At 46.2% G+C, this 17,760-nt stretch overlaps 1 protein-coding gene across 5 annotated transcripts in view; it reads right to left on the minus strand.

Annotated features, from left to right (window-relative positions):
* The window catches only part of LOC103175703 (dynein axonemal heavy chain 9), an 89,113-nt gene that overhangs the window by 51,982 nt on the left and 19,371 nt on the right, over positions 1-17,760 (minus strand). For all 5 annotated transcript variants that reach the window (XM_042342289.1, XM_042342285.1, XM_042342288.1 and 2 more), the window contains exons 25-41: positions 17,516-17,755; positions 16,866-17,026; positions 15,648-15,804; positions 15,122-15,226; positions 12,824-12,981; positions 12,315-12,453; positions 10,198-10,485; positions 8,210-8,420; positions 7,542-7,669; positions 6,464-6,572; positions 5,775-5,922; positions 3,855-4,029; positions 3,537-3,710; positions 3,048-3,255; positions 2,253-2,418; positions 1,662-1,764; positions 7-246 (exon numbers count right to left, since the gene is read on the minus strand). In XM_042342289.1, coding sequence (XP_042198223.1) covers positions 7-246; positions 1,662-1,764; positions 2,253-2,418; positions 3,048-3,255; positions 3,537-3,710; positions 3,855-4,029; positions 5,775-5,922; positions 6,464-6,572; positions 7,542-7,669; positions 8,210-8,420; positions 10,198-10,485; positions 12,315-12,453; positions 12,824-12,981; positions 15,122-15,226; positions 15,648-15,804; positions 16,866-17,026; positions 17,516-17,755 — 2,910 coding nt within the window. The remainder of the gene's footprint in view (positions 1-6; positions 247-1,661; positions 1,765-2,252; positions 2,419-3,047; positions 3,256-3,536; positions 3,711-3,854; positions 4,030-5,774; positions 5,923-6,463; positions 6,573-7,541; positions 7,670-8,209; positions 8,421-10,197; positions 10,486-12,314; positions 12,454-12,823; positions 12,982-15,121; positions 15,227-15,647; positions 15,805-16,865; positions 17,027-17,515; positions 17,756-17,760) is intronic.

Raw genomic sequence — 17,760 nt, forward strand, 5'->3', positions numbered from 1 at the left:
CCTCACCTGGAAGATGTTGGAGAGGTCCCGCAGGTTGAAGATGTAGTGGAATTTGATGGCAGTTGGCAGAAAGCTAGACGCCACTTTGTGATGCACAGCCAAGGCCAGGCCGATCAGCTGCTGGGTGGATTTCTGCAATGCTGCGGCAAAGTTTCCTGCTTTCAGATGCTGGCACAGGATGGAGCTGTAGATGGTCACCAGGGCGTCTGTGCCAGGGAAGGAGAGGGCAAACACGCAGAAGTGACGCTGCATTCGGAAACACAAACACAGTTACATTGGACCATCTGGGATGTACACAGAACAGTGCGTAGATTGCAATCTGTATGGAGCAACTTGCCACACAGTTCAGACAACACACATCTCGGTTCTGACTCTGTTGCTAAAGCTGCTTTCACACCTCGACTGAGCCCTTTACTCCACTGTTTTGCTTTACTGGCTGCAGAGGTTTTGAGCTGGTGACTGCAAGGAAGATCAGTGCCAGCTCTTCTCAATGTTTCATAGCCAAAGTTTTATCAAGTGGAGAGAACACCAGCATTAGTCCCACACTCCACTCCCAACTCATGCGTTCCCTGGTACAGCTCACCAAAGCACTAATTTCCCTCGTCACCTCCGATGAAATCTTGCAGCTGAAGCCTATCACAACAATAACTTGGACATATACAGGACCATCGGTACCTCAGAGCGCTAACATTAGAGGGTGTGGAATTGGGGTTAGGACAGATGGTTTTAATGGAGGAAAAAAGACCAAAATAATGGACCGACGTAATATAATGGGTTGGTCTGGAAGCGTGGTCTTGCTCTGGCCCTTGTCCAGCCAGAATTGTCAAGTCCTCTCGACCTGAAAGGTGCTGTGCTCAATCAGTGTAAACTGTATTGCTCTGTCATAGACATCTATAGTTCTGATTGGAAGTGCCAAAGCCATTAAGAGTGAATGCTTTGAAGAGTTTGGGCAAGAGTGTTCAGTGGCAATGCTGACTACACAGAGGACAGGATGTCAACACAAAGCATGTACCTAGGTTGCACTTGCAGCATCTCGGAACATTTGATGAGAGGGATTATTGATTCTCTTCCCCTTACTTCTGGTCAATGTGCATCTGCCAGAACCCAATGCAGTTCAACAGCAATGCAAAAGGAGTGTGTGTGAGTGTGTGTTTTCCCCACCACAAGCAGACGATTTCTCAATTCTTTCCAATTATGTTCAACTAGAGAGCGCATGTCAGAAGATCAAATGTTTTAGCAAATCTAAAGGCTTCCCCTCATTGGTAGATTAAAAAAACACCGCATTGGTCATTTGATTAGACACACATTTCCAACCTTTATTGCTGCCCCCAATTAACCACAAAATAACTGAAGAATACTCCCATTAAATTTTATGGAAAGAACAGTGAAGCAAATCTGTGAGTTCAGCCTATTCTAGCCTGTGTGACTCGCTCCTGCTAACCTCAGACACAAGTCAAGGGCTTGTGTGACAAGTGGAGGAGTTTTCTTCTGCTGCTGTGAATCCTAATCACGGGAAACTCTTGAAGGTGGATGTTAACAATAAGCACTATTTGGAAAAACAGCAGAGAGTTTCGCCCACGCTTTCAGACCAATTTTCCTCCCTCTCTCGGGTCAGATAAATCACTAGAAAGGTTACCGTTGAATCATGATGGTGTCTGTACCTGTAGACGAGGGTTGATGGTAAAGCTTCCAGCTGTGGGGTTCATACAGGAAACATATTGCACATTGTGAATCTCCTTCAGGGAAAGCTTATTACGGTCGTACCTGGGGAAATATGAAGCACCGAAAGTTTACAGGCCAGATAGGAAATCTTACTTCCTTCCGTCTTGGAATTTGTGTAGCACAGACGAAGAGTTATTCAGCCTAAAGTGCTGGTGATAGCTTACCCCCCACTGGAACTATCCATTCTTATCCCATTCCCATGCCATTTCTCAGCCTTTAATATTGTTTCTCAAGTGTATATCCTTTTTAAAGCTATCATGCACTCAGCTTCCAAACCCATTAAGGTAGAAATCCAACCTGGCTCTAAATTTACTCCATTTTCTTACCATTTAAGAGCATATAGAATTCAGCAAATTTTTAAACCCAGCTTTCATTTTGATGTCTGTTAAATTCTTTTAAGAAGTACAGAAAACCAGCTTCAAAGTGAACAGCGAGTTCAAGAATTTGCCAACTTTTGGACATTGAAATGCTATAAAACAGCCTTTCAATCTCTGAGATTTCCTGGAATAGTTAGCCTGTGGGACACTCACCAGTGATAGTAATCCATGTGCTGCCTGATCAGTGTGTGTGGCTGAACAGTACCATAGGTGTCAACCTCAGGCATGTTCATGTCATCAATGAAGTAGATGAGTTTCTTGGAGCCGGGAGGGCCGTAGTTCCTGCCAGCCTTTTTCTCGAGAGGTTTTTCCAAGATCCCTGTAAACACAGGAACAGGGATCAGCTTGGAGGCACATTGTCTGATACATAAACCAGGTTCAACAAGCCTGGTATAAAGAGAGGAAGAAACAAGGGCAGCTGTTGCTCAGTGCTGCTGTAGAGGAAAGTATAAGTTTGAGCAACTCCAGGTGGAAGTGTATGTTTGAGGACGTGTAGGGGAGAGAGGGAGGTCAGGCATAGTTGCAATGGAGATGAATAAAGGAAACATTGAACATTGAGTGAGAGGAATGGCTCCTTGGAAATCTGTAGCTCTGAATGTTGTTGTTTCAGAAACCACAGCACTGTGAGGACTCAAACAACATTTGCAACCAAACCTATAGCTGGCGGGGAGGAGAGTTCCATTTCTACTGAATATTTCCATTTGGGAATGGAACAGATATCTTTCCCATGCAGAAGTGCCAATATTAAATCAATTTGTCTTCGGTTTGTCTCATGCTGAGGTAATCCATGGCATTAGTAGTCACCTGTATTTCACACAAACCCAGAAACCCAATAGTTGAGAAGGTTGAGACCTATTCTGTCAAATGAAGCAGAAAGAGCCAGCGCCCAGATTGAGCAAATGTAGTAGAAACATCAGCGTCCCCACGGGCTGGTTGGGACCTGCTGACCTTGGAGCATTGCTGACGTGGTGTAGTAGTTAAAGGGCACGTTCTTCACTGTGTACTCATCAGGATCCAGAGATCCCAGCTTCTCCCCCACCAGCACCGACTTCCCTGTGCCAGCGTTGCCCACCAGCATGACAGGCTTGCGTCTCGCCAACAGTCGGTCCATGAAGTAGCGGATGCGGATGGTCTCCACGGTGTGCACCAGACATGCCTGAGAAGCACAGGTTCACGTCAGCAACAATTACAAGCAGCACTGCAGCATCCATCTATCGCTTAAAATAAATGTTCTAGCCTCAACCAGCCTTCCTGGTATTCAGTTCTGTATAAAGACAGACTTCTGGTATCTGTTCTAAAATTGCTCTCTTGTCACGGTGCACTGGAGTATCTAAAGTGCATTCTGAGTTCTCTCTCTGTCCCATTGCAAATGAGCAGAATAAAGGATTGAGACAGAAGAGCTTGTTTAATTCAGAGCCAATATAGCGATACACTTACCTGAAGCGGCATGTCTGAGTCGTACTCAAACTTGGGGATTAGTTTGGACCAAGGTTCAAACTTCTTTGTCTCTGGATCAATATAATAGTCAAAGACTGTCCCTTGAGAAGGGAATTTGATTGTCTTGAACTCCGATACCCACCACTTGCTGAACTCAATCCTGTAGTCTACAAGCTGAGGAGAGAACAACACGGATATCAGCATGGGTTTCTCTTCCCTCATAGAAGTCTGCAATAGGAAACAGGGCCTATTGAGTAAGTGGGTCATTGTGTGTCTGCGGTTTCCCGGCTGAGGTTAGATATTAGAGCGTCTTCTCACCTGATCTTGAAACATAGCACCACCAAAGGCCCAGATCCCAGCAAAGATGAAGTACAGCTCGTAGAGCTCTTTGGGGGAGTCTGCAGGGGTGTTCTCCTTGGTCAAGAGGCACTCAAGCAAGTAACAGAGCATCTGAACCATACTCTGCTCTGGCACTGGGATGATCTTCTTAAACCTGCAGAAATCAATCAGTTGTTTAATGTTAAGAATCAGCCCTCTCCCGTCTAGTCTCCTCTTCACTTTCTTTCCTTGGCCAAATCCCGTTTACACTGTCCTCTAGATTTTAATAGTGGCTTGAGTAAAGAAGGACTTTTGTCCATTTGATCTCAACCTTCCAATCCGTGGAGTCCTGTAGCTCAGTGGTTAGAGCACTCGCTTTGCAAGTGAGAGACCTGAGTTCAATTCCAGGCAGAGGGCGAAATCTTGGACAAGTTTCCTTACTCCACACAGAGCCTAATAATAATCCCTCCAAAAACCAAAAACAATAATTAAATTGGTCATTTTCAATCTACGACTGTTTGTGGGACATTGCTGTGCGCAATTGGCTGCCGAGTTCGCCCACAAATATAGTCAATTCACTTTACAGTGTGTTCTGTGAAGCGCTTTGGGATGTCCTCCCGACGTGAAAAGTGCTATATCATATGCAAGGATTATTATTATTATTATCCAACTGGTGTCTAATGCAAACTGGACCTGTCCAGCACCTCCAGACAACAAAGGCGCAATATAAATGTAAATGTGTTGTTGTTGTTCTCCGATTACAATGTTAAATTGTTTCCTAAATGAATCCTGGCCTCAACTCCCCATCTTGACAACCCGTTCCAGCTGCTGATTACTGTCTGTGTAAACAAAGACTTTGTGGTGTCTGTCCGACATTTCCCCTTCACAACCCTGACCCTCTGTCCTCTTATCTTGTTGCCTTGGTACATTTGAGATGGACTGTGGGGAGAACAGACAACATCTCACTGAGTGTTTTAGCCCATGACCAAGAGACAACATTGATAATCTGTTGTAACAGTACACGGTAATGAAAGATAATGATCATCAATACTGCTGCCTTAGAAATCAGTGTACTCTGACACACATTGGAGAATTGCAAATATAGGGCTCACAATTCCTGAAGTAGCAGGAATATCTTGAGAGAGGGCAAGTACAGAATACTTTGTGATAGGTGGTGAAGCTGCACCTATCACAACAATTATTTCAGTCACTGGGTGCAGAATAGGCAGACTGCCCCTTCGAGAGTTCCCCAGTTATAACCTGCGAGAAACTAACTTTCAGATGCCTTAGGGCATGTGCCGTCTGAATCAGGGCAGAGCGTCGGGATGAACAGTCTCACAGAGTCCAGCTCAAGAGGCTCTCTCTGTGCTGGTTCAGGACATGCTATAAAACAAGGACAGCAGAGCTATTGGGAAGGCTGGTCTATCCGGGTCAGATAAACATTTGCTATGTAACTGCTACATTCAATGCCACTTTAATGAGAAGCACTTAAAACATTTCTGTTCACTTGCCGGTGGTTCAGCTAATGCATTTACGGCGATTTACTTCCTCGATCTAATGTGTATTGAAGTTATCTTCAAAACTGGGCCAGTGTTAATGGGGAAAGCGTTCAAACATTCCGCTGCTTAAAAAATCTGAAAGGCACAAAGAGTTGTGCACAAAGCTCAGCTAACTCTGACTGAAAGTGGATTATGCAGCTCAATATGTGGTTGGATTTTACTATTGTAAAAGGTCAACCCACTGAACGTTCCTGAGATGTCCACTGTGCCATGCAGCAATGTTTAAGGGACTGTTTGGAGTAGAATGTCAATTTATACATATATACATATAATGTATGTGCATATACACAAGATATAATAATAATAAAAATAATCCTTGCATTTGATATATGATATCTCCTGGTGCCCTGACATTGCCTACCTTGCCCTGAGAGTGTCCAAGCACAAGGGCAGGTACTTCTCGAACAGGATGGTCAGGTTAGCTTTCTCAGACTGGGCTTCTCTCTGGTCAATCCAGCTGCTAACTGGTGGGTTCCATCCCAGGTCAGCGGCGTTAATGTACAAGATCCCTGAAGACACAGAGCATCTCGTATCACACAGCATCACACGCAAACCAAACAGAATTTACATTAATGTAATAATAGTGATAATCCTTGCATTTGACAGAGCGACTTATAACATCGGTGAGACGTCTCAAAGCGCTTGACAGAATATACTGTATACAGCCAATTGCACACAGCAGTGAGGCACACACAGTCGTGGATCGAGTGACCACATTGTGTAACAGAGAGTGAATGACCTAGTCCCGTGCGAACACACAGAGCCAGTGGTTCCACCGTGAAAGGGTTACTACGGCAATGAAACTACTGTACTTCGGAGAGCCGACAGGGCAGCATCAATCACAAGAGAAGTTATGTTGTTGTAAACAGCACGACCCTCCAGTACACATTAATAACTGTGGAGCTGTGACACAGCAGCTCTCTGTTACAGCTGTTACTTACAGCTGCTTTGAACGCAGGCTGTATCACAGCCCACAGAGCAAACTGTGTTATGTTACTCCGCGGGCAGGGAATCTTTAACGCTGCATCGATGACGACAATTAGTTCTCACCTGCTCGGGAGACGGTGGCGGGAGTCGCGGTCCTGAGATGACTGATTTCAAACACGAGCCTCATGCTGGGGTTCAGGGGGATGCGTTCATTACTGGCCAGTGTCAGGACCTGCAGGAGAGACAGCTCTGTCAGTCACTCGCTCACTCACTCCCCAATCTGAGGCTCAATATACACAAGCCAACAAACCAGGGGAGCAAATGGCACAGAGGCAACAATACCAACAACAATAATAATCCCGCCAATAAACAAAACAATAATAAATTGGTCATTTTCAATCCACGGCTGTTTGTGGGGACGCTGCTGTGCGCAATTGGCTGCCGCGTTCGCCCACAAATATACAGTCAATTCACTTTACAGTCTATTTTGTGAAGCGCTTTGAGGTGTCGAGAAGACGTGAAAAGCGCTATATCAAATGCAAGGATTATTTATTTTATTATAACACAGCAACAGCTTACATCCATGTAGCAGCTTTTACATAGGAAACCTTCCTCCCCACCAACCTCTCCCTCACCCCATCTCTCTTCACGTTGGCTTTCTGCGTGTGCTAGACACCTGGCTGACTAAAAAAAAATGATATTATTTATTGTTTTAATTTTTTTTCCCCACAAAACTCCGAAAAAGCCAGGCTGCAGCACAGCGAGCGACATCTCCAGCTGTGTGAATTAGGTGGATGCTCGAGGGGGAGATATTAAATATTAACGGGAATGTGGACAGTAATTTTTTTTGTAATAGGTACAGATTTCCTTAAAGGAAAAATTAACATCAGTGTCATTGGTATCAGCTGAGAATTTGTCTCCATGCCTTACAGCGACACACATGTTCACCTTAATATGGTGTGATATTTGATTAGTAAAACTACTTAAGATATATTATTCAGAAAGTAAACTAAACACCATGTTAATTAGGTCCCGTTGAGCTCTGTATTGGAGTACCGTTCACACCAGCTCAGGTCTGTCAAGCGCTTTGCGACACCAACCTGCGTGAGGGGGCGCCACATAAATGCAAATTGCTGTTGCTATTGTTGTTGTTGTTGTTGCGGGTGCAGACTAACATTGAGGCATTTGAGGCCCATGTTACCTTATTGTCATCCATGACTGTGTTGAGAGATTCAATCCACATGGGGTCAATGTCACCATCCAGGACTATCCACTTGTGTCCCTCATGTGTTACGTTCGCCAGCTCTCGCATGATGGAGGAGAACAGACCTGAGAAATGAACACAGAGGGACCCGGTGTGTAAACCAGTAGCGACATTCGCTTACAAGCATACCTCCACTACGCTCACAGGGAAACCCCAGCCAACGCTTTGAGGGACCGCAATACAGAAAGCACCTCATCACATACGAGGGTGATTGATATCAGGTCATTAGTATCAGGTGATTAGTATCAGGTCATTAGTATCAGGTCACTAGTCTCAGGTCATTAGTATCCGGTGTCAGCCGGACAGCTGGACTCAGTCACAAGGTGGTTATGGGTGCATGTCAATGGCATCAGGCCCACTGTAAATTGGCCAAAAATGTGCCTGAATATTAGTGAATTTGTGGTTGACGGGAATTATTCCCTCTCTGAAGCTTGCGTTGAGCTGCGCACCGATCCATAGAATTTACACGGCAGTGCGAGGCCATTCAGCCATGGGAACCGACATCCTGCCCTTGCAGTCGGAGACTCTCATCCCAATTCCTTGACAGTGACGTCCTCGATACCAAAAGTCCACCTGTTTTAGTTAGTATGATGGGAGTCACCCACCATCTCTCCACTCCCTGGTCGCTGGGTTTATGATTCCAAACAGTTCGTCGTTGGTGACGGCCTTGGGATTCAGGTCGGCCCAGGCCGGCCGGAGCTTCATGTTCTGGTAAGTCCTGTACAGGGACTTCAGGACCTGGGACTTGCCGGTGCCAGCGTTGCCCACCACGAAGACAGAGTGTCTCACAGCCAACAGCTCCTCCAACTGAACAACCTGTACAGCACACAGCAACACAAGTCACACACACACACAGCAACACAAGTCACACACACACACAGCAACACAAGTCACACACACACACACAGCAACACAAGTCACACACACACACAGCAACACAAGTCACACTCACACACACAGCAACACAAGTCACACTCACACACACAGCAACACAAGTCACACTCACACACACAGCAACACAAGTCACACTCACACACACAGCAACACAAGTCACACTCACACACACAGCAACACAAGTCACACTCACACACACAGCAACACAAGTCACACTCACGCACACACACAGCAACACAAGTCACACACACAGCAACACAAGTGACACACACAGCAACACAAGTCACACACACACAGCAACACAAGTGACACACACAGCAACACAAGTCACACTCACACAGCAACACAAGTCACACTCACACACACAGCAACACAAGTCACACTCACACACACAGCAACACAAGTCACACACACAGTCATACAGAGCCGTTCACACTAGGAGCTCGGGCCAATGGGTTTGGCAGTACTGGCAGCCACCCTGTGCTGCTGATAGGAGCTGAGGGTGGAGGAGGGGAGAAGATGACCAAACACACAGTCAAAGAGGTACCGTTTTCACCCACAAACTACACAGTCACTACACTTTACAATATATTCTGTGATACGCTTTGAGAGTCTCAACAACATGGTAAGGCACTATATCAAATGCTAACTCGCCCCAACTCCAACTATCTGTTCTAATTCCATTCCACATTTTCTTTAATATTATTTTTCCTCAACCATTCCACCCAATTTACTTTAAATGCTATTCAGGCCTGACTTTCTCAGCCATTTGGATCAAAGTATTCCACATTCTAACCATCTGTGTAAAAACAATCTTTCCACTCTCAGCGATAATCCTCAATTTATGGTCTCTGGGTAATGTCTCATTGAGCAGTGGAAAATCTACCGTAACAAAACCATTCATCTATTTTGAAAACCTTTTTGGCCCTTTTTAACCTTCTCTGCTCCAGTGATAACAGTCGCAAGCTTCATTGCTCTCCACGTAACTAATATTTCATTCCTGGTATCGTCCCAGTGAATCTCTTCTGTGTCCTCATGTTGGTTGTGTGATCCTTTCTACAATGAGGTGCCCAATACTGGACGCAATGCTACAACAGTGACCCAAACGATGCAGTGTACAAGCATAACACCATCTCCTTCCTTTTAATAATAATAATCCTTACATTTGACACAGCGCCTTATCATGTCTTCGAGACGTCTCAAAGCACTTCACAGGATACACTGTGAAGTGAATTGACTGTGTGTTTTGTGGGCGAAACGCGGCAGCCAATTGTGCCCAGCAGCGTACCCACAAACAGCCGTGGAGTGAGTGACCACATTATTATTTATTTATTCTTTTTAAGGGATTATTACCCCCGGAAAAGCGATCCAGCAATCGAGTAACAACCAGGTTCCTACTGACTGCTGGAAAACAGAGGCATGCGTGTGGAGTAAGGAAACTTGCCTATCATTTTGCCTGGCCCGGGAATCGAACCCAGGTCCTCTCGCTTGCGAGGCGAGTGCTCTAAACACAAAGCTACAGGACTCTTCATTTTACCACATGGTGCATAATACAGCTGAGATTACTCATGCTTTGCATAATAGACTCCCAGTTGTTCTTACAAAGTTAAACTAACTATTCTTAGCTATAAAACAAGAGAGATAAATTTGGAGAAAGTTCACAACTTTAACAGCAGAGTTCAAGTGATGAACAACTTACTTTCAGAACAAAGTTGTCTTCAGCCTGTAGCTTAAGGTCCAGGACAGACTGCTTCACTTGGCTCTCGAACTCCAAGTCTCTCTTCCTGGGGACATCCAGCGCAGGGAAAAGATCACTGATCAAACCCATGAAAATGGGCATATCGTCGGTCACTATCTTCGGGACGTTGAAATCCCGAAGGGCTCGCATTAGGACCTGGTCTTCAGGACGGTCGGGGTCACCTCGCTTCAGGGAGCCGGCAACGACCAGCACGGATTTGATGGCACGGAGACCCCAGTCATAGTGATCCTACCAAGGAAGAGAAAATCACACAAGGTCACCAAGTTGGGACTGGATGAAGAAGGTCCTTCAGCCTATCCTATCTCATCCCTCCAGAACACTCACCCTATCTTCCCCCTCATCACAGCATCAGCAATAATATAATAATAATAATAATCCTTGCATTTGATATAGCGCTTTTCACATCTTCTCGACGTCTCAAAGCGCTTCACAGAATATACTGTAAAGTGTATTTGACCGTATATTTGTGGGCGAACGCGGCAGCCAATTGCACACAGCAGCGTCCCACAAACAGTCGTAGATTGAAAATGACCAATTTATTATTGTTTTGTTTTGGAGGGATTATTATTAGGCTCTGTGTGGAGTAAGGAAACTTGCCCAAGGTTTCGCGCTGCCTGGAACTGAACCCAGGTGTCTCGCTTGCAAAGCGAGTGCTCTAACCACTGAGCTACAGGACTCCAAACAACAACAACAACAAATTTCATTTGTGTAGCGCCTTTCACATTGGGATGACGTCCCAAGTATTTGGACCTGGCCATTGTGACTGTGAGTCATCAACAGTGCCCTGCAGTGGTGCAGACCTCAAACAGCTGGCAAGAGTTGTCCGTTTGTTCTGAAACACTCTCACACTCGTGTTTGTGTAAGGAATACATGGCTGTGACCTTGTAAATTGCTGACATCCATCAATGCCTGTGATCAGAGGGAACTTTCCTTTGTGGTGATCCTGTTGTGGAAAACACCAAAGGTTGACTTTTTTTTAATTGTTCAAATAGTCGATAAAAGGTTTACATTAGCTTCCAGGAATCCTAAAGAGTTTAAGACTTCAAGGAAACTCCAAATCAATAATGATAAATGGGAAGGCAGTGACTGTGGTTCCTGAGGTATGGGGGGAGGGGGAGGGGTTGGCAGGCGGTGGGTAGATTAATCAATACTTGGCTTCATTAGTAGAAATCTCTTGATGGACTGTACCGTGGCTCCTATGGAGAGTAAGAGCGAGGAGTCAATCACAATCTTGCAATTAAGCAGGATTGAGGAGCTCATGGATCAGCTAAAAATCTACCTTTATACAATGTGTGAGAGTGTGACTTGCTTCACAGGAATCTACTGAGCATTGACGAGGATAGATGTCGACTCTAAGACTCGCATTGATTATTTTGTTCAAGTCGCTTCCATATTAAAAATCCTGTACAATTCTCTCCCAATTATTCGCCATTTAGGTTAATTGGGTCCACCCTGACTTCTCCAGATCAATCGGCTGGAACTTTCTACATGGTGTAGCGCAGTGTTAAGTGATTTTAGTTCATTTTCTTCACCTCTGATCTTCTCTGCTCCTGCCCGCAAAGAGTTTGACTGGTTCTCCTCTGTCGCAAAGGCTCAGCTCTCCCCGTTAATAGTGGATATTAATGGGGAGAAGCTTCCTAGTGAGTTGTCAGTGGGGTGTGTTTATTTAAGAAACTGCTGAAAAACAACTTCAAAGTTAAGTTTGAATTTAACAATTTTGACAGATTCTGGACGCTCGGGAAAATAACAATAATAATAATCCTTTCATTTGATATAGCACTTTATCATGTTGTTGAGATGTTCTCAAAGCGTTTCACAGGATATATCGTAAAGTGGAAATAACTGTATATAGTTGCTGTGCGTAACTAGCTGCCGCATTTCACCCACAAAATACATGGTATCAAATGCAAGGCTTATTATTATTTTAACATCCAAAGAGCATACCTGCTGCCTGCTATCTCTCTACTGCATTCCACCTCTCTGCTCGAACTCGATTTGCAGTTGTGTGCGACTTTATGTCACATGAGAGACGCTGTATAAGCACGTTTACATCGTACCTGTTTTGAAAGCAGTTCTTTGCAGAGTTGGTACAAGGTGATGAATTTCCTGGATAACAGCCTGGCCTCAATGAATCCTTCAGCGACTAACATGATTTCACAGATCAGCTCAAAGTCTGGCACCACCATCGCACAGGGTCTAGAAGAGAATCAGCAGCAATGTGGATACCTCGGCATAAATTACATGGGAAGCAGCACAACACATGTGTACAACAATAGCAACATGCATTTACACAGCGCCCTTCACATAGGGTTGCGTCCCAGAGTGCTTGACAGTGGTGGAGTCTAATCCTGAGCCAGGGGGGAGTGGGAGGGGGGAGGTGACCATAAGCACGGTCAAAAAGGAAGGTCTTTAGGTGGAATTTGAAAGTGGGGGGGGGGAAACGGGGGGGGGTTAAGGCGGAAGGGATTGAAGGAGATAGTTCCAGAGTATCGGGGCGTAGTGGCTGGATTGCCTTTCATGTCGGAATCAGACCTGTCCAATTCCCCTGGCCTTGTTGAGACCTCACCTGAACAGAGCTTTGAGGTTCTCTGGCAGCTCGGTCCGACCGGCATAGCCGGGGTTCATGGTGATGAAGATGCCGACAGACGGAGCCAGGTTGATTTCTTCGCCCATGAAGTTGAAGCGTTTCTTTTTGTCCCGAATGGCATCCTGGATGGACTTGACCTACGGGGAGAGGACAAGTGAGCGAGAGAGAGAGAGAGAGAGAGAGCGAGAGGGAAAGAGGGAGGTTTGGGTGAGTGAGAGAGAGAAAGCACAGTAACCATGAAATCAAAGGAGAGAAGAATTAATCGTCTGAAGTCGTCCAAATGGAGAGGTGCAGAATGGATCCTCTCCACACGAGGCAGGGAAGACAGTCATTCGAACCTCACTGAGAGCGCGGCTTAACTTTATAATATATAATAATAATAATCCTTGCATTTGATATAGCGCTTTTCACGTCGGGAGGACGTCCCAAAGCGCTTCACAGAACACACTGTAAAGTGAATTGACTGTATATTTGTGGGCGAACGCGACAGCCAATTGCGCACAGCAATGTCCCACAAACAGTCGTAGATTGAAAATGACCAATTTATTATTGTTTTGGTTTTGGAGGATTATTATTAGGCTCTGTGTGGAGTAAGGAAACTTGCCCAGCCTCGCCCTCTGCCTGGAATTGAACTCAGGTCTCTCACTTGCAAAGCGAGTGCTCTAACCACTGAGCTACAGGACTCCACAACTTTGTGGCCAGACTGAGTCGAGGGTAATTATTGGGTTTATTGAAGTAGCCATTGGTTCTCCCCCGAGTGGTCAGCGAACTGAGGGCAACATCGGTGCGCAGCGCCCTCTGGTGGCAGACTCAAACATGACCTGACGCGGATTTCCGCACTAACAGAGACAATACAGTCCTCGCACTTGATATAATGTCGACATGTTCACAACGTCTCGAAGAGCGTCACAGCTAAATCGCTTCTGGAGGCAAATGAGCTGGCCCAAACAGCCATGAAATGAATATATGATAGAACTGGAGGATGGTTTCCCAGAATATCCTGTCTATTTTCTCCAGTCTTTAATGTCCATCGTACAGACACACAGGATCTCGGGGCCTTTATAATTTCATCCGAAGCACAAGCACCACCCTCACTCTCCCAGCACCGCACCGGAGTCTCAACCTAAATTGTGAGCTCAAAGTCCTGATGTGGGGTTTGAACCCACAACTTTCTTATCAGAAGAGGATGCTACTGACTGAGCCAGGCTCACCCACTGTACACAAGACAACAAAGCAGCAGATCATCTTCCGAAGCACCTTCAGCCCTTGGCCCTGAACATGGACTTTGTTTTGGATAAACACTGATTTACAGTCAACTAGAGTCTATTTCCTGCCAATCGAAACTCAGCTATTTCTCTGTGTACATTTGTTTTAAGAAGCGTTGCGAGGTTGTTGGCATTGCAGTTGGCAATGAGCTCCCTTTGGCAGAGCCGTCAGTAACAATCTGGATGTGGGACTCAGCCAGTGATTACATTCACAGAGATGGTCAATGGTTCCTCATCGTGAGCAGCAGAGGTAGCAGCGATTCCAGCATAATTGGACACACAGTATTGAAGAGAGGAGAGTTGGGGTGGGGGGATGTTCAGTGTTGTTCTGGGAATCTTAATGTGCATGTGGGGTATGGGGGAATGGGACAGTATAGAATGAGCTGTGAATTTCATAGGGAACAAGCTCTGAGAGGTGTTTAGTTGATATATAATCTTGGAAGAGGCCCATTGTCAAACAGAAAGCATCGAGTGATTCATGTCAATGGCTGCAATAAATGCCCTGACCGAGTAAATCACACAAACTCGGAATGCAAAGTCAGCGTTTGTTAATGCAGATGCAGCTCTGTGATTTATTGTATACTCTTCAACTCAATGTCAAAGCCAAAGTTGGGGAAGAATTCCTGAGCGTCGCTTTGCCGACAGAAAGAGTGAGTGACTCTGAAGTCCGGTGAGTGTACAGAAACCCATCATCACACCAACAGCATGCAAGGCAAACTGCTAAAGGAGCTCCCCAAATGGGTGGAAATTTCCATTTGCACTGTACAGGGTAGGCACTCTCTCCCCAGAGGGACACACTTCGCTTACCTAATTCAGGAAAGTTTTAGGCGCAGGTTGGCAAGAGCCAACGCTTGCGGATCCCAAAGTGTGTGTTGGGGTCGTGCTGGAATCTAACCAATGAACACGTGTGTTCGTTCAGTCAGCTAGGATCACCGTACACATGAGGGTTTGGGTTTGCAGTGTTAGGATCAGTGGATGGGGATAAAGGGTAGGAACAAACAGTTCCACTCACCTGCACAGCTACCACAGAGAGCACCTCCACCGAAATCCTGTTGAACTCGTCAAAACATCCCCAGGCGCCAGTCTGAGCCAAACCTTTGTAGATATTACCACAGGACTGTAGCAAACACACACACAAAAAGGAGTCAACAGAATAATAATAGTCATCATGATGAATGTGTGAACTGCAACAGGATCAGAAACGCTCACCAGTTGCAATAATAATAATCCTTGCATTCGACACAGCGCCCGATCACATCCTCAAGACGTCTCAAAGCGCTTCACAGGATATACTGTAAAGTGGAGTGACTGTAATAATTTGTGGGCGAAACGCAGCAGCGAATTGTGCCGAGCAGCATCCCCACAAACAGCGGTGGATTGAAATGACCAAATTGACAGGAGCAGCAGCAGAGTTGTAAATACCACAGGAACAACAACAACAATGACTTGCATTTACACAGCGTCCCTCGGGGAGAGCAGGGTCCCGGAGCGCTTAGCAGTGGTGGAGCACGACACGATCACAAGGGACGAGGCGCTACCTTGTAATCCATCTGCTCGGAGCAGTTGAACACGTAGACCATGACGCCCAGGGCTCGGCCCAGGTCCTTGGTGGTTTCGGTCTTGCCGGTGCCCGCAGGACCCGCCGGCGCTCCGCTCATGGTCAGGTGCAGGGACTGGGTCAGGGTGATGTAGCACCTGGGACCAGGAGACATGCACATGGTCAGCCATAGATAGCAGCACAGCAACTCTGACCTGCTGACCCGACCCACCCCAACCCACTCCACTCCCCTGTTTGCTCCCTGACACCCTTTAACATCCCTCTCCTCAAAGCCATTCAACCTGTCTCCACTTTGAGAGAATCCACAGCCGTTGGCCATTGTCACTAGGGATAAATGTGTCCAAAACTCTGAGGGTTTTGATAAAAAAATCCCCGTTCCGTTCCCCCATTACACAGCGCTTTTCCCTCTAAGCCGGACGGTTGGGCAGGACAAACCAGCAGCCTGAAGTGACAGACCAGGGATTTCAGGCTGCGATTGAAACACCACCTCAACCAGCCAGTGTGTAAGATCACAGCGATATTAAATACACACACGCAACCCCCTCTAATCTAATTCCATTCCACCACTCGTTCATCACACAGGGACACACTTCATTTCCTTGCAGACTGAAGAATGTGTGTGTGTGTAAAAAAAACACCTCGGTTTCTGCACAGCTTCTGTTTCTGGGGCCGCGGAGCACGATTCGGGCCGGACATAAATCACGACTTTGCCATAATTTAATCGCTCGTCTTGAACGAATCTCCAAGTACCTTGGGCTTCAGTTCATCGAGTTACAGACGGGGTAGATTCATTGGCTCGCGTGGCTGGCTCTAACAAGGTCAGCATTAAATCACCGCATTGGTGACAGGATAAATAACTGCCAACTGGCAGGAGTTTGTGAGGAAACCTGCACATTCCACAAGGCAGAACGGCCCCTGCCAGACCACAACCGGTCAGTCAGTCAGTATGTGATCACCAGTCAGTCAGTCAGTCAGTATGTGATCCCCGGTCAGTCAGTCAGTGTGTGATCACCGGTCAGTCAGTCAGTATGTGATCACCGGTCAGTCAGTCAGTATGTGATCACCGGTCAGTCAGTCGGTATTTGATCACCGGTCAGTCAGTCAGTGTGTGATCACCGGTCAGTTAGTCAGTGTGTGATCACCGGTCAGTCAGTCAGTATGTGATCACCGGTCAGTCAGTCAGTCATGGAGTACTCACCGGTCAGTTAGGGGTGTAATCACCAATCGGGGGGTGTTCCCCAGATACTCATACAAGTACAGAAACTGGGCATCACAGATGTTCGCCAAACAATGCTTCTTTTCATCATCCCAGCGGTGTCGTAGCTGGGAGAGCCAGAGGAAGGCTTGGGAATTGTCAACCTGAGGAAAGAAACAGGTACCAGCTAGGAAACGATTGCCATCGCGTCCGTTTTACATGCCTTAAAACTGCCCTTGGCAGCACTATTACCCACCAACCCAGTGAGAGCTGTGTAGGATAGAAAAGCAAAAAGCCGATACTAAATGTATATAAATGGTCACTCAGACCACAGTTGGAACATTGTGTGCAGTTTTGTGGTCATTAGATTTTAGGAAAGATATCGATAAAGATTTCCAGGACTGGAGGAACTGGGTCTTTATCTGCTGGAACAAAGAAGGTTTTGAAGGGTAAACTGATAGAGGTCTTTATAACATTATACCACCATGCTACAGCACATCCCCGGAGGAATGTCTCTACTGTTGAGACAGGGTGGACGAGTGAATTCTTCTAAAACCTTTTCTCTTGAATGCTGAGCACACAGAGAAAGGATCAGAAGCTGGGTGAAAGGTCACTCATCCCCAGGCCTGGCATGAGTCCCTTACGTCACTGACCTTCTGAGAAATGATCTTGGCCACCACATCCCGGGCGTGGACATCAATGGTGCAGATGGTCATGATCTTCTGCCGGTCTCCCTTGGAGAGCTGGCCAATCAGCATGGTGATCAGCGTATTCAGCTGGTGCACCTGCTTCTTATAGTATTCCTTCATGGCATTTTCATAGCCTTCCTCCAGCCGCGCAAAGGATATACTGACCTCGATCGTCCACCAGATCTGGGTACAGCTGAGAGCCACCTGCT

This window comes from Callorhinchus milii, unplaced genomic scaffold (genome assembly GCF_018977255.1).
Source record: "Callorhinchus milii isolate IMCB2004 unplaced genomic scaffold, IMCB_Cmil_1.0 Scaffold20, whole genome shotgun sequence".
NCBI classification, from domain to species: Eukaryota; Metazoa; Chordata; class Chondrichthyes; order Chimaeriformes; family Callorhinchidae; genus Callorhinchus; species Callorhinchus milii.